Below are 17861 nucleotides of genomic sequence, written 5' to 3' on the forward strand. Positions count from 1 at the left end.
CTGTTTTGAGGCAGAAAATGATGTGGTGGTGAGGAAGTCCACCCCTCCTACAAATGACCAGGTGCTGTGTCTAACCGTGGCTGATGTGAGAAGAACCCTGTGCAGGGTTAACCCACAGAAGGCTGCTGGACCAGACAACTCAGAGGATGTGCAGACCAGCTAGCAAATGTTCTCACTGACATCTTCAACATCTCTTTGAGCAGCGCCACCGTTCCAATGTGCTTCAAGGCCGTCACCATCCTCCCCGAAGTCTTCAGTGTCCATTGCACTCACATCCATCATCATGAAATGTTTCGAGAGGCTTGTCATGAGGCACATCAAGATCCTACTGCCCCCCTCACTGGACCCCCTGAAGTTTGCGTACCGTCCCAACCGCTCCACAGACGACGCCATTGCCATCACCCTCCACCTGGCCCTAATCCACCTGGACAAAATAGACATATACTTTCCGATGCTGTTCATAGACTTCAGTTCAGCATTCAACACAATCATCCCACAGAAACTGATTGCAAAGCTGAGCCTACAGGGCCTGAACACCTCCCTCTGCAACTGGATCCTAGACTTCCTGACTGGGAGACCTCAGTCAGTCCAGATCGGGAGCAGCATCTCCAACACCATCACACTGAGCACAGGGGTCCCCCAGGGCTGTGCACTCAGGCCACTGCTGTTCACTTTGCTGACCCACAACTGTGCTGCAACACACAGCTCGAACCACATCATCAAGATCACCAATGACACGACCCTGGTGGGTCTCATCAGCAGGAATGACGAGTCAGCTTACAGAGAGGAGGTGCAGCAGCTAATGGACTGGTGCAGAGCCAACAACCTGTCTTTGAATGTGAACAAAAGAGATGGTTGTTGACTTCAGGAGGGCACGGAGCGGCCACTCCCCGCTGAACATCGATGGCTTCTCGGTAGAGATCGTTAAGAGCACCAAATTTCTTGGTGTTCGCCTGACGGAGAATCTCACCTGGGCCCTCAGCACCAGCTCCATAGCAAAGAAAGCCCAGCAGTGATCTCTACTTTCTGCAAGGGCTGAGGAAAGTCCATCTCCCACCCCCCCCCCCCATCCTCATCACATTCTACAGGGGTTGTATTGAGAGCATCCTGAGCAGCTGCATCACTGCCTGGTTCGGAAATTGCACCGTCTCAGATCGCAAGACCCTGCAGCAGACAGTGAGGTCAGCTGAGAAGATCATCAAAGTCTCTCTTCCCACCATCATGGACATTTACACTACACACTGCATCCATAAAGGAAACAGTATTATGAAGGACACCACACACTCCTCATACAGACTCTTCTCCCTCCTGCTGTCTGAGAAAAGGCACTGAAGCATTCGGGCTCTCATGACCAGACTATATAAGAGTTTCTTCCCCCAAGCTATCAGACTCCTCAATACCCAGAGCCTGGACTGACACCTTGCCCTATTGTCCTGTTTATTATTTATTGTATTGCCTGCACTGTTTTGTGCACTTTATGCAGTCCTGGGTAGGTCTGTAGTCTAGTGTAGCTGTTTTTTTTTTGTTTTTTTGCGTAGTTCAGGCTAGTTTTTGTACTGTCATGTAACACCATGGTCCTGAAAAACGTTGTCTCATTTCTACTATACACATAGCAGTTATGGTCGAAATGACAATAAAAGTGACTCGACTTGACTTGGCTTGAGGGTTGAGCCTGTGCTGAAGAAGGCAAATGCAAAGTTAGCATTCATTTCAAGAGAACTAAAATATAAAAGCAAGGATGTAATGAGAAGCCTCTCTTAGAGAACTGTGAGCATGTTTGGGCCCTTATCTTAGAAAGGATTGTTGAAACTGGAGGGGGTTCAAAGCTGGTTCACAAAAATGACTCCGGGTTTGAAAAGCTTGTCATATGAAGAGCACTTGATAGCTCTGGGTCTGTATTCACTGGGATACAGAAGAATGAAGGTTGACCTCATTGAAAACTACCAAATGGTGAAAGGTTTTGATAGAGTGGATATGGGGAAGATGTTTCCCATATGGGAGAGTGTAAGACCAGAGGACGCAGCCTCAGAAGAGAGGGATGTCCTTTTAGAACAAAGTTGAGGAGGAATTTCTTTAGCCAGAGTGTGGTGAATCTGCGGAATTCTTTGCCACAGTCCAAGTCATTTTGTATGTTTAAAGCAGAGGTTGATATATGTTTGATTGGTCAGGGCATGAAAGGATATACGGAGAAGGCAAGAGATTGGGGCTGAGAGGAAAATTGAATCAGCCAAGATGAATAGGTGGAGCAGACTCATTGGACCAAATGGCCTAATTCTGCTCCAATATCTTACTTTATTAATCTTTGACCTCTCACTCATGCAGTGTGTGGTCTCATCTGTTTCAAACAGCCTTCAATTATACCAGTGACCTACCTCAATTTCTATTGGTCAGTAGACATCCACAATGATTAAGCATTTTGAAGACTGGTGATGAAACATATCAAGTGGCAACTTAGATCCGAATTTTCCTACCAGAGCAACAGTTCCAAAGCCATTTCGTTGGTTCTTCACCCAACCCAAGGACTTCTGGCCAGCAAGGATTCATACATCAGGGTGCTTTTTATCAACTACAGCTCAGCATACTATACTATCATAACCTCAGAACTGATCAATAAGCTCCAAGACCTTGGCTCAATATACCTCCTTGTATTGGATCCTCGATTTCTTCACTTGTAGATGCTTGTCAGTTCGCATTGGCTCCAACATCTCCTCCACAATCTCCATTTCACAGGTGCACCACAAGGCTAGTAGCTTAGCTCCCTGTTCTACTTGCTTTACACTTATGACTGTGTGGCTAAGCATAGCTCCAATGCTATATTCAAGTTTGCGGATGACAGCACTGTCGTAGGCAGAATCAAATGTGGTGACAAATAGGAGGGAGATTAAACATCTGACTGAATGGTGCCACAGCAGCAACCTCTTACTCAATGTGAGCAAGACCAAGGATCTGATTATTGAGGTTCAGAAGAAGTAAACCAGAGGTCCATGAGGCAGTTCTTCGTGGAGAATCACAGGTGACAGTGTCAGCACTTTAATTCCTTGGTGTTATCATTTCAGAGGACCTGCCCTGGGCACAGCATGTAAGTGCAATTATGAAGAAAACACAGCAGTACCACTATGTCCTTAGAAGTTTGCTGAGAGTTGGCATGGTATCTAAAACTTAGACAAACTTCTACAGATGTGTAGCAGAGAGTATATTGACTGGTTGCATCAGAGTCTGGTATGGAAACACCAAAGCCTATGAACCAAAAATCCTTCATCAGGAATCCCCACCACCCAGATCATGCTCTCTACTCACTGATGCCATCAGGTAGAAGGTATAAGAACAACAAGACTCACACTTGCAGGTTCAAAAACAGGCACTGCCCCTCACCCATCAGGCTCTTGAGCCAAAATGGATCAGGTTCACTCAGCTTCACCTGCCCCATCATTGAAATGCTCCCATTATTAATGGACTCACTTTCAAGGACTTTTCATCTCATGTTCTTGGTATTTATTGCTAGTTTATTTATTATTATTTCTTTGCAGAGTTTGTTGTTTTCCGCAATTTGGTTGAATGCCTTGTTGGGATGAGGTCTTTCATTGACTCTGTTATAGTTATTCTTCTATAGATTTACTGAGATTGCCCACAAGAAAATGAATCTCAAGTTGTACATGATGTATTTTGACAATAAAATATACTTAGTACTTTTAACTTCATGGTGCACTTTCTTCTCTCCCCCCCACCCCAGTCTTTGATGACTCGATTGACCTAGTTTATATTACCTCCCCTCATTCCCCCTGCCTGGCCACCTGACCAGGAGCTCTCCACGCACTCACGCTGTATCAGCATACGTAAGGAATTATATGTCTGAGTGTTCAAACACAAGCTTCTGAGATAGTTACACTACTTTCTACACACAAATGGAATTTAAGAACACCCCAAAAAGTTGGAAGTAAGTGCAAATCGTTCATGATGCATTTCTGCCGCATTAGCTGGGAGCTATTCACTGCCATTTATTGTTAAGATGAGCTGTGTGAGATAAAGACAAGGTAATGACTGGAGCTTGGCTTTCAATGCAACATCACGCAACTCAAATCAGCAGTATCATTCTGTATGCTGCCAGTGACTATTAGATCCCCATTCTGATGTGCACACAGCTATTTCACACACCATTTCCCACTGTTTGATCTGATGGTATCAAAAAATACAACACTCTCTGGTCCAATTTCACAATCTCTAGAAATAGAAAATGTTATGGTGGTATATATTTTCAATGGACTTCCTGGATGACAATGAAAATTCAATTCTAAAAACAGTTACTGTACTACTGTGTCAGATTATCAGATAATTTGGACAATCACTTAATGTTATTGAGATAATCAAAAAGGGATATGAGGAAATACTCCATGTGAGGTATTAGGAAATGCACCATAGAATATGGTCATTCCTGGGGGAGCATTTCAAATTGCAAGGTGAGAAGGAGATTCTAGAATTTGGCTTTATGGCTGAAGGTAGATAGGTCACCTGGACTAATTGCAGTAACACCCTGGGATTTGAAAGAGGTAGCTGAAGAGATTGTGCAGGCACTAGCAAAGATTTTTCAAGAATCACTAGACTCTGGAATGGTTCCAGAGGACAGAAAAATTGCAAATGTCACTCCACTCGTTAAGAAGGAGACAGATGAAAGGAAATTACGGGCCAGTTAACCTGAATTCAGTGGTTGGGAGGATGCTGGCTTCCACTATTAAAAAATAAGCTTTGGGGTTCTTGGAGGCACATGATAGAATAGGTCAAAGTCAGCATGATTTCCTGAATAACAGGTAGGATAGAAAAAGGAGAGTCAGTGGATGTTGGATTGGTTCTTGATTAGTCAAGTGTTAGCAGTTATGGGAGAAGACAGGAGAATGGGGTTGAGAGGGATAATTAAGGTTCAAAGGTTCAGTTATTATCGAAGTATACAACTCTGAAATTCTTCTTCGCTAGATAGCCATGAAACCAAGAAAGAAAAGAAAGGCAGCACAATTATCAATTCCCAAATCCCTCTTCCCCACAAAAAAAAATCAAAAAATGAAATGGACACATCGTTCCCCAAATCCCCTATCCTGCACACAAAAAATATGAGAGATCAGGCAATAAACATAGAATATTAAAAAAACTGTAAGTCTGAAAAAAAGGTCTATAGTTGGAGTCCATATCCAAAATGCAGAAAATTGAATTAAGTTCTCTGAGAACAACGGCAGCCTCTCCCCTATCCAGCAGCAGAACAATACCCTAGTGATCATTGGGCATTCTCTCCTCTCCAGCAGCAGAGTTACCCCGGTGATCAAAAGGCAGTCTCTCATCTCCACCAACAGACTGATTCCACCAGCAATCAAAAGGCAGGTAGCCAGTGCTCACCTTCAGCATTCACCTCGAAGGTTCAATCTCTCTTGTTGCTTTAATCGGTGAACAATAAATGCTTTAATCAGCAAAATGGAGTTGAACATCAGCTCACACCCCATCCTGCAGCCTGCTCACCACAAGGTTTGCACACATTGCAGCTGCCTCCCAGAAACCTCACGGAGACTGCAGAGTGTTGGACCACCCAAACAATCTCCAAAAATGCGAATTACAGGCTCCAGCAGTCCCATAATCACTTTCAAGTTGAAAAACAAACTTAAGAGACATTAAAGAAGTGAAGTATATGGTTTCATGATCTATGCAGAAGATGTTGTCCAAAAAGGCAATGAACACAGGCACCATCTTGACCAGAAGTAAATCACCCATCATTGAAATGCGGAGCAGAATAGTTGGTCCAAATGGCCTGATTCTGCTCCTATGTCTTATGGTCTTATGACATTTGATATGTTATTGTAGTATACACCAACTCAAAAAGTCGACATTGAGTACCTCATTGAGATATGTTTTGTTGGTAGCTGTACCTCTTAGTTTTCTGAGTAAACAGCAACTGCAATGGAAACCGAGAATAATCTGCCCTTAGGTTCTTGTCTAAAAGAGACCCTGAGTCTTTTGCATATATAAATCCAGATAGCTGTTTGAATCTGGTATAATCTTGGAGTTAGTTTTAACATTCTCTTAAACTTGACTCCCAGGATCTGAATCTTCCTCCTTAATGTTCATTTCATTTAGAGATGTAACACAGCAACAGGGCCTTCTGACCCAACAATCCCACACTGCCCAATTACACCAATATGACTGATTAACTTACTGACACGTATGTGGAGATGCAGGAGGAAGCCAGAACACCCAGAGGAATCCCGCACAATCACAGGAAAAATGTACAAGCCCTTTACAGATACAGCAGGAATTGAACCCAGGTTACTGGCACTGTAAAAGGCTATGCTAACCACGATGATACTGTGATGATACTCTCCACCAACCCCACCATCCTCCAAGTTGTGATGCTCCTTTCCCTATTATCCTGGATTTCTCATAGTCCTCTAGTGTCCTTTCTCCTTTGAATATCTCCCATTGCCTGCATTTCACTTACTGGAGGCTGAATCACAGAGGGGTCAGTCCGATCTTTGTTTAGCTTTGGCAAAGTGTGCCATGTCTAGTCTTGGTTCTGTTTGTGGATTATACTTGCCATTCCAAATTTTATACCATGTATCTCTTCCCTCCTGAATGGGTACATCAACATTAAATTATCACTATTTCATCAGTAAACAGAAGCGTCAGTTTTAAACTTAATGATGTTAGTTCTGGCTTTTTTTTAACCAAATGAAGTTTTCAGATACAAACATTTATATTTTACATACATTTTCAACTATTTAATTTTTCAGAAATAAACCTGTTCAAATGTTGGGAGTTGGGCCACTTTATGTCACATTTCTTCGCAAATAGAAAACAGTAAATGCAGTTAAAATGCATCTCAATACCTTGTTTGTCTTCCTTCATTTCTATGTTTTTCTGAACTTCTTTCACCTTTAAATGACACAATCTGTTCAGATACGCCCAAGGATTTTAATGCAGTTTAAATTAGGTTTTTGATTTCTTGGTTCATTTTCCTTTTTGAAGGTGATGTTTCTACCTATAATGTTTTCAATCCACATAGCTTGACTAAGCTCCATCAAAATAAGTCATCAGCAGAGCTCTAAAGGTTAAGTCATCACACCCAATTCTGAATTTGATCGATCTCTCCTTTGTCAATATCAAAGAATTATCCATCTCGCTGTCATTCTCCATCTATAATGAGTCAAGGAGAAATATGCCAGGTAATGCAGACTGATGTCACTTCAGTTCTGTTTTACTTCCTACAAGAAATTTTAGGTCATGTAACAGATTGAGATCCTCTGAACCAGAGTGGGAATGTACAGTATTTCCATGTGATAGCCTGACCTTCCCAAATACTTAAGAAAGTCAAAACAAAACTTCAGAGTCAATTACACTATTATGTTGACATAAGCGACTACAGATGCTGGAATCTGGAACAACAAACATGATGCTGGAGAAACTCAATGGGTCAGGCAGCACCTGTGGAAGGAAATGGACAAACAATAATTAAAAATAACATGGAATAGACCTTCCTAGCCCTTCAAGCTGTGCTGCCGAACAATCCCTGGATTTAACCCTTGCCTAATAACGGGACAATTTACAATGACCAATACACCTGACAACCAGTATTCTTTGGACTGTGGGAAGAAAGTGGAGCACCTAGAAGATACCCTTGCAGTCACGGTGAGAATGTAGAAACTTCTTGCAGGCAGCGGCAGAAATTGAACCTGGGTCACTTATACTGTAAGCATTGTACTAACCACTACACTATCATGTTGGCGGGAAGGGTCTCAACCCAAAACATTGACTGTCCATTTCCCTCCAAAGAAGTTGCTTGATGAGTTCCTCCAGCATCTTGTATATTGTATTAGTATATTGCTTCACTATCATGAAAACATTATTAAATTCCATATCATTTTCAAACTAGACTCAGTGCAAATATACTTCATTGTTACTTTGCCATTTTAAGTCATTATCAGCTTCATTCTTAATGTTTCTAGTAAAATTATTCTTAGAATATTATGTATGGTTCTCCAGCTCAATATTATTAAAACAATAGCATGTTAGTGTAACAGTTGATGTAATGCCTTACAGCGGGGTTCAATTCCCGCTGCTGTCTGTTCTCCCTGTGACCCCTTGGGTTTCCTCTTACTGCTCCAGATTCCTTACAAACTCCAAAGATGTATAGGTTAGGATTAGTAAGATGTTGGCATGTTATGTTGGCGATGGAAGCATGGCAGCTCTTACATGCTACCACCAGCAGATCCTCAGACTGTGTTGGTCCTTGATACATTTTCTGCAAGCTTTGCTGTACATTTTACTGTGTTTTTATTGTTTTGATATACAAGTGACAATTAAAGTGAATCTTTTAAATATTCATTTCTCAAATTGTAAACCAAAATATCATGCATTGTCCCTACCTACAGTAAATGCCCTTGAGAAGTTGGGAGAGTGTGGCGTCTACAATCACAGCAGTTTGCTTGAAGTATTGTATTCAAACAATGCTCTTGACCAAGGAGTTCCAGGATTTAAACCCAGTAATGATAAATGAATAGCACAAAACAATTGTGTGAAAGATAGGCAAGATCATTCCATCAGACTAATGGGAGATTTGGAGAGTGTGATGTGAAGAAGATGATGTGCACTTGAGCATGAAGTCTTTGTCCTTGATGGTAAAGATTGGGGGGAGGGGGATGCTGTAACAGCTGCCCAGGCAAGCAATTGTAATGCTTTTTATTGATCATAGTCACCTCAGTCACACTGAGCTAATTCTGAGTGAAATAATGTCTAGGATTGTGAATAGGCAACCAGTCAACTGGACTAGTTTGTGTTGTGTGATGTTGAGCTTTTTAAGAACCTATGGCACTTCACATACACAGACAAATGATGTGTATTCTGTTGCACTCATAACTTTTCCCTTGTAGATTCCGTGGGAGGTGGGCGATACGTTACCCAGTCATTGACCATGTTGGGAAGTCATTGTCTTTCTGCTGAAGTACATTATACCACTGTATTTCAAGTGAATGATAGCTCCTAGTGGGGAACGTGGCGACAGTAACACTACTGAATTTCTAAATTAGATGGTTAGGCTCTCTCTTTATGAAGAAGATTATTGTTGTGTTGTGTATTTAATATTTCAATAATATGAGTAATGTTGTTTGATTTAGCAATCTTTGTTTGCATAATTCATTGTGGGGTTATATGTAAGAAGTATGGGAACGGCATACATCATTACAACACCATATCGTATGCATGCCTCAGTAAAGAGAAACTAAGCACATGCATGCCCAGACTCCCATGCTTTTGCTTTCAATAAGTGTATGGAGTTACAAAACAGAACAGTAGCTAGGAGCAAATCTTAAACAGAACCTGAGGCGACTACCTACCTGTCAAAGTGCAGGACATTTGTTTTCTCTTTGCAAGGGAAGAGAGATAGTCAAGTAAAAAGATAAAAGGCAGAAAGTGGACAAAGTTCATGGGTTTATAAACAGTGAGTACCGGGTGATAATAATAATAAATAAAGCAGAAATGGCTTGCTACATTAGAAAGATAAATGTGTTCAATTGCATGGCAGAAAACTAGATGATGTATACTGAATGAATTGAGCAATATTTTAAAGCAAATGAAATAACCAATGCAAAATCACTGCCAGTGTTACTGAGTGTAATAGGTGGGAAAGCATTCAGTTTGCTTAGAAGCTTAACTGCTTCAACCAAATTAACAAAAAAGAGCCTTGTTGATATCATGAATATAATGCAGGGACACTTAGAAACAGAATCACTGTTGATTGCAGAACACTTTAGGTTTCATAAGTGGAATCAAAGGGAAGGGGAATTCATTTCAATTTACATAGCTAAATTGAAGAAATTGATCAAGCATTGTCAGTTCAGTGGTGGTCTTAGTGATGCACACAGAGATTGTTTAGCTTGTGGAGTCATACAAGAAAACATTCAAAAATGGCTCCTAATTGAAGCACAGCCCACATTTAGAAGAGCAGATATAAACAGCAGCCAGTAATGCAATTGAGCTGCAGCCAGGAATGAAAATAAGTGTGAACAAAATTGCAAGGTCTAAACGGGAACTTGTCTGACCAAATAAATTGTGTTACCATTGTGGCCGGAGCTCACATAGACTCAATCAATGCAGATTTAAAGACGAAACTTGCAATACTTGCAAAGTAGGAGACATATAAAGAGCATGTCGGGCAGATGAGAACAATGGACTGCACAGGGAAGAGATAAAGATAAAAAGTCAAACTGTAGTTTCAAAAAGAACATTAATCAGCAATATGGACAAGCAATATTAAAAAGCAATATGGATTACACCAGAAGTGAACGGGAAGTTAATAAAGATGGAATTGGACACTGGTTCGGCTGTTTCAGTTATTCTACAAAATGATCTTGAACAGCATTTCAGAGATATGGAACCGGAGCCTGCAGGTATCCAACTAAGAACTTATACTGGAGAAAAGATAACTCTTGTGAGAATGACATTCATAACAGTGAAATACAACAATCATTGAATTGAATTGACTTTGTTTCTCACATCCTTCACAGATGAGGAGTAAAAATCTTTATGTTACTTCTCCATCTAAATGTGCAATGTGCAATCATTGTAATTTATAATAATTTATAATGAATAGAACAGTCAATGTAACATAGAGTACACTCAAATCAGTGTGAGTTAGTCTGCCTGATGGCCTGGTGAAAGAGCCTGCTGGTCCTGGCCTTTTTGCTGCAGTACCATTTCCTGAATGCTAGCAGCTGGAATAGATTCTGGTTGGGGTGACTCAGGTCCCCAATGATCCTTTTTACACATCTGCCCTTGTAAATGTCCTGAATCATGTGAATTATCCCAACAAGCTATATTGGGATTGTACGTGGTAAAAACTGGAGGTCAGCATTGTGAAGCTGTGATTAGCTGAGATAAGTACAACTTGATTGGAGACCCATCCACCATTTGCACACCACATCCCCTGCAATAGAGTCAAATGAAATTGAATTAAGAAAGTTACTAGATAGTGTTCAGGGATTGCGCAGGAAAACTCAGAAATACCAATGATAAAATAATGTTAAATGAAAAATGCCTCGCCCAAGTTTTTCAAAGAGCATTTGGTTCTTTATACCATACATGATAAAGTAGCCAGTGAGCTAGATCATTGAAGGAATTCTTTCCAAAACTAAGTGGAGCCCAAGGGTAACACCAGTGGTTCCAGTAGCCAGGAAGAATGGGTCTGTCAGGAACTGCGATGACTATAAGTTCACTATCAACCCAGTACTGAAGGTAGATCAGTACTCTCTTCCCAGGGTAGAAGATAGCTATGCAAGCCTTTCTGGAAAGAAACAATTCAGCAAAGTAGACGTAGATGAGGCAGATGGAAATGGAAAAGGAGTCCAAAGTTTTTCTTACCCTAAGTACCTTCAAAGGGAGATTTTCATTACAATAAGCTTATTTTTGGAATAGCATTTGCATTTGCACTCTGGTAGAAAGTTATGGACCAGGTGCAGTGAGGATGTCCAAGCACTCAGTTTTATCAGGATAACATCATTGTTACTGGTGAGGATGACAAGGACTATCTCGAAAATCTCAATATAGTGTTAAAAAGATCAGAAAGTTATGGTCTCATTAGAAGATTACTAGCATAACATGACAAGTGTGAATTCTATAAAACAATTGTCATTTGCTGTGGTCACAGCATTGATGCACAAACGTTATATAAGTATGCAGAGAAAATTTAAGCACTGGCAGGTGCCCCAAGGACAAAGGATGTCTCACAGTTACAGCCCTTTTTCGGATTTGTAAATTACTATGACAGGTTCCTGACAAACCTGGCTTCTGCGCCCCATCCCTTGAACTAATTACTACAGATCGGGAAGAAATGGAAATGGACAAAGCAGTGTGAGGTGACTTTCCAAAAGGTAAAGGAAATGGTGACGGAGCACTCGTATAATATAATCCACACCGTCGGGTGAAAATTGCCCATGATACCTTGCCTTTTGGCATAGATGCAGTCATGTTACATGTTATGTGCAATGGGAGTGAATGCCCCATTGGATTCCCTCACCCCTACAGAGAAAAATTATGAACAGATTGACAGAGAGGCCTAGAGTCTGGTTTGTGGTGTAAAATGTTTCAAGCAGTACTTGTATGGGAGAGAGTTTACCCTCATTACTGATTATCAAGCACGAGTGACCATTTCCAGTCCACAGAAAGTGTTCCACTGACAGCAGCAGCATGAATGCAGAGATGACCTCTGTTTCTTGGGGGGCACAAATGCAAGATTAAATTCAAGAGGCCAGCTAATGGAAATGCAGATATATTATCCTGTTTACACTTGGAAAAGGAAATACCTAAAATATCCACAAAGAGGACACACCTCTTGATATAATCTCCCTAATGCAAATCAAAAATCTTCCTATTATTGCACAGAGTTTACAGAGACTTTATATCTATATGTTGACATACATTCTGCATTGAATTGGAGTTTATAGCTAAGCAGGGAGAAGTGTTATGTATTTAATAATTTAGTAATATTTGGGTCATATTGTAAAAGTATTGTTTAATTATGTGTTCTTTGTTAGCTAACATAATTCATTACAGGTTCCAGTTAGGAAGTACTGTCTGTGAATGGAATATGTCATTGCGCCATCACAAGAAAGAAATTAAGGATTGGCATCCCCGGGCTCCAGTGTTTCTACTTTCAATTGTTTTTTTAGATTTATAACACATAACAGTAAGCATTTTGTGTTGCATATATTACCTGCTAGTTATCATGACTGAATCTTGTCTACATTTTACTGCAAACAGACATGAATTTCTTAATTTGCCAATGAATTGTGAATGAAATTCAGCATTGTGCAGTCATCAGTAAAAATCCGCACTATGATCTTATGATGGAAGGAAGGACATGAATGAAACAACAGAAGGTAGAGGGGCTAGGGAGGGCCATGAAAAACTTATGCAGTTATGTCTTGGGTTTAGGGTGATTGACCTCAAACAAACACAACTACCTTCCTGCCTAGATGTTTTTTCTCAAGATACTAGAGTGCTGTCCGGTTATCATTCATTGATGCTGTCAATGAAAATAACATGATGGCAGAAAATATAAAAGGATAGGCGACTTTCTAAATGGAGAGAAAATACAAAAAACTGAGGTGCAGAGGAATGGGAGTCCACGAGCAGGATTTCTCACACATTAATTGGGACAGTGGTGAGGAAGTCAAGTGTGATGTTAGTATTCATTTTGAAACGACTAGAATATAAAAGCGACAACGTAATGTTGAGACCTCACTTGGAGTAAAGCAGTTTTGGGCCTCTTATCTAAGAAAGGAAGTGAAGGTTCACAAAAATAATTTTGGAATTGAAAGGCTTGTCATAATGAAAATCGTTTGATAACTCTGGGTTGCTGCTCACTGGAATTCAAAGAATGAGGGTGGCCTCATAGAGAAGATGTTTTCTATGGTGGGGATTCTAAGACAAGAGAACGCAACCTTAGAATAGAGGGGCGTCCATTTGGAACAGAGGTGAGGAGGAATTTCATTAGTCAGAGAGTGGTGAACTTGTATAATTTGTTGCCACTGGTGGCTATGGAGGCCAATTCATTGGGTATATTTAAGGCAGAGGTTGATGGATTCTTGATTAGACAGGGCATTAAAGGATATGGGGAGGATGCAGGAAATTGGGGCTGTGAGGGTAAATGGATCAGCCTTGATGAAATGGCTCGATGGGCCTAATTCTGTTCCTATTTCTTATGGTCAAAAAGGAAGCCAGGATGAACGAAGAGGCAAATGGAGTGAGCCCTGAGTGCAGGAAGGATAGAAGGAGACAGGGAAAATACAGGAATGTCATTGCTTTGCCTTTACCTGTATCTGCTCATTGTGTGACACTGGTTACAATGGATAGTGGAGTCTAATTTGTTGTCATGTTGGAAGAGTGACCACGAGGTCTCAAGCTCAACTTTTCTCATTGCAGAATTGAAAGCTCATTCCCTGGTACGATAAAATGGACTCAACTTCACAACCTGCCTCATTGTGATCTTTCACCTTTTTGCTTGTCTGCACTGTACTTTCTCAGCAGCTGTTACACTTCATTCTGCAACAGTTATTGTTTTACCTTGCACGATCTCAGTGCATTGGGTAATGAATTAAATTGTATGCAAAACAAGTTTTTCACTGTATCTTGGTGTCAATAATAAACCAATTTCAATTCTCATTCCAGCCAAATTCAAACAGTTCTAATTAGTATAATCTAATCAAACCAATTTTGCATTAAAATCCAATTTAAGTTCATAAATGACACTGGGTGAAGGGGCAATGTTGTAGATCATTTGTTCTAATCTATATGCAACTCCACCCAGATTATGTTATATTCTCCTCCACCCTTTCGGAGTTATTCAGGATGCTGCCCACACACAAAAAACAAAACAGACGTGTGAATCATTTGCCATTGGTTACTGATCAATGAAGACATGGATGGCACAGTAGCATAGTGGTTAGAACGATGCTTTACTGTACCAGCAACCTGGGTTCAATTCCTGCCAGTGTCTGTAAGGAGTTTGTACGCTCTCCCCATGGGTTTACTCCAGCTGCTCTGATTTCCCCCCACAGATCAAAGACGTACCAGTTAGTAGGTTATTGGTCATTGTAATGTGTCCCATGATTAGGCTAGGGATAAATCGGGGATTGCTGGGTGGCATGGCTCGGAGGGCTGTACATCAATAAATAAATAATAACATTCCTTTAAAATTGGTAAATTGCTAGTTTGTCACACGCACAGTCAAAAAATTGTCTTGCATACTGTTCATTCAGATCAATTAATTACAAAATGCATTGAGATAGCACAAGGCAAAAGAATAACAGAGTGCAGAACGAAGTGTTACAGTTATAGAGAAAGTGCAGTGAAGGTAGGCAATAAGGTGAAAGGTCATAATGAGGTAGCTTATGAGGACAAGAACCCATCTTATCATGCTAGAGAATACTTCAGTAGTTTTATAATAGTGGGATAGAAGCTGTCCTGGAGCTTGCGGATACAAGCTTTCAAGCTTTTTTTTAATCTTCTTCCCCATGGGAGGGAAGAGGGGAGAATGTCCAGAGTGGGAAGGGTCTTTGTTTATACTGACTGCTTTACCAAGGCAGTGAGAAGTATAAACTGAGTCCATGGAGGCTGGTTTATGTTACGTTATTTATTTATTGAGATATAGTGTGGAGTAGGCCCTTCCAGGCCATCAAGTCACGCCACCCCACAACCCCCAATTTAACCCTAGCCTAATCACAGAACAATACACAATGACCAATTAACCAACCAACTGGAACGTTGGAGGAGACCGGAGCAACCGGAAGAGGCCCACGCTGTCATGGGGAGAATGCAGAAACTCCTTCCAGGCAGCAGAGGGATGTATTGAACTGCGCCCACAACCCTGCAGTTTCAGACAGAGAAGTTACCGTACCATGCTGTGATGCTTTCTATGACGGATTGATAACAATTGTCGAGAGTCAAAGAGGGCATGTCCAATGGTCCTAGCTTGCTGAGAAAATACAGGTGCTAGTGACTCTTCTTGTCCATGGTACCAACTTTGTTGGACCAGGCCAGGCTGATATTAATGCTCACTCTTAGGAACTTATTCTCTACCGTAGCAGCGTTGATGTAAACAGGACCATGAGCATTGCTTCCTTTCCTAGCTTTATTGCTTTTCTCACCCTGAAGAAGAGGTTGTTGTCTTGACACCATGCCACAAGGCTTTCTTCTTTCTGTAGTCTGAGTCATCATTATTTGAGATATGACCTACCCAAAAAATTGACATTTACAAACTGTTAGATGGAGTTAGAGCAGAATCTGGCCACCCACTGGTGAGTGTATTCTTGTAAATTTTACTGTTGTAGAAAACATCTCCCACCCTCTGGTGACAGTGCTTTCCATGTTGGAGTGGGGGGGGGGGGAGCGGGGAGGGTGGTCACAATTAAAGCTACAAATCCAGAGTTCCCAATGTTGTTTATGCATGTCAATGTCACATGTTCATATATTGGTGACAGATTTGCACTTAATGTTTCTAATACTATTTTACAACTACTGTAGAATGTGACAAGTAATGATAGACATGTGGATGATACTTTAGGGAGCTGCAACTTCTAGAGAGGTATGAACTAGAATAAGGCAACATTCCAGGATAGAAGCAGTTGCAGATGAATGGAGAAAAAAAACACACAGGATGCACATTGGAATTTGCTATTGCATTTGTCAAAACATTAAACAGTTCAAGTGAAGAAAATACAATTAGAAACCTGTTTTACTCAACATCGCTGCTTTTATGTGTTTCAGTCACAAATAGTGTAGATATTTCTATTGTAATTACAAAGAATAGTAACATCCCCAATTGACATAATGGACAAATATATAGTAACTTAATTATACTGCTTGGCTCCACCCATTATCTATATAAATATATCTCTCAATGGAATACAATTAGTATTTTCTTTTATTACTTGAAGTGTCATAGAGATCTAACCAAGTTGGTGTTCAATGTACTCAAACAACATTATTTCTTAATATTATCATAGGATTCTGGATTTGAATAGGATACCGGCTTTCACTGGTAATAATGGTTAGTAATCTCTCAGTGCACTGGCAATGCACATCACATTTCGATAGACCCTGATTTCTGTATCTGGATCAAAATGAATGGGTTAAGATTGTACCTACTGAAGCTGCTATCAGTTGGAGATTTTTATAGTGAGTATTGAGGGTGAGTCAGATAAGATTGGTTTACTTCCCGTCAATAATCCATCACTCTTTCCTTTCTCTAATTCAACCCAGAAAATGGATATCATCAACTGCACAGACATACAATTATTCTACTCAGACAGGCCACTTCTCCACTATTGACAGCTATGAATGAATGCTGTTCGACTGTAATATTTAAACTCAATCTGCCAACACAGCATTTGAGTCTCCTGCTGTACTATCAGACTCATAAAGTCATAGAGCCCAACAGGACAGAAACATGTACTCAGAGCTGCACTGCTATTCTGTCTAGTCCCATCTCCATCCATGTACTTAAATGTTGCAATCCACCACTTCCTCTAGCAGCTCATTGCACAATCGTAGGACACTCTGAATAAAGAAGTACTTTCTCAGGTTCTCCTTGAATATTTCAGCTTTCAACTTTAACCTATGACCTCTAGTTCCAATCTTACCCAACCTCAGTGGAAAAATCCTACTTGCATTTACTCATGCTACTTCTCTCCTGAAAAGCATTGAGGCAATATCCAAAACTCAAGGACTACAGCGGCTCAAGAAGTCCACTCACCGCCACATTCTCAAGGGTAGCAAGGAGTGGGGAATTCAACGTTAGCTCAGCCTGTGAAGCCCACATTCCTTGAATGAATATTCTTTTAAAAACAGATCATTGAGTTTGAAATACTCAGCTAACGTTGTCACTGTGGCACCAATTCATATTTCCAGAAATCCCTGATAGAAAAATGATTGGTATAAACCTGCTACAGCAACCTTCATGCCATTAAGTTTGATTTAGGCTGATCGAATCTGAGCAGGAGGCTTCTGCACAGAAGCTTCATTTGTTACTCCATGTGACATTTCCCAGCAGAGCAGTATAAAGTTTCCAAACATTATTGTGACAAAAATATTCCTTCTCTTCGCTGTGATTTGGCATGTCCAGTCTCCTCTTGAGGATGGACACACCAAATTCATTGAACACATTTAACACTGTCGAACCAAATGGAACAGCACTTACATTTTTCTTTACATCGTGTTCTCGATATTCCATTAAGGCTAATTAATACTCTTCAATTTTGAATTGCCTTATATATTATAGATAATTCTATAATTCATGCTTCTGGTCACTCAGTATCACTTTCTGCAGACATGGATGA

The 17861-nt window shown here is 40.6% G+C and overlaps 1 protein-coding gene across 1 annotated transcript in view; it reads right to left on the reverse strand.

Annotated features, from left to right (window-relative positions):
• Positions 1-15516: 15516 nt before the first annotated feature.
• Positions 15517-17861, reverse strand: part of LOC132397564 (protein kinase C-binding protein NELL1-like) — a 943441-nt gene continuing 941096 nt past the window's right edge. The window contains exon 20 of the mRNA XM_059976383.1: positions 15517-15756. Within this exon, the coding sequence (XP_059832366.1) occupies positions 15517-15756 (240 nt within the window). The remainder of the gene's footprint in view (positions 15757-17861) is intronic.

Source organism: Hypanus sabinus, chromosome 7 (genome assembly GCF_030144855.1).
Source record: "Hypanus sabinus isolate sHypSab1 chromosome 7, sHypSab1.hap1, whole genome shotgun sequence".
NCBI lineage: Eukaryota > Metazoa > Chordata > Chondrichthyes > Myliobatiformes > Dasyatidae > Hypanus > Hypanus sabinus.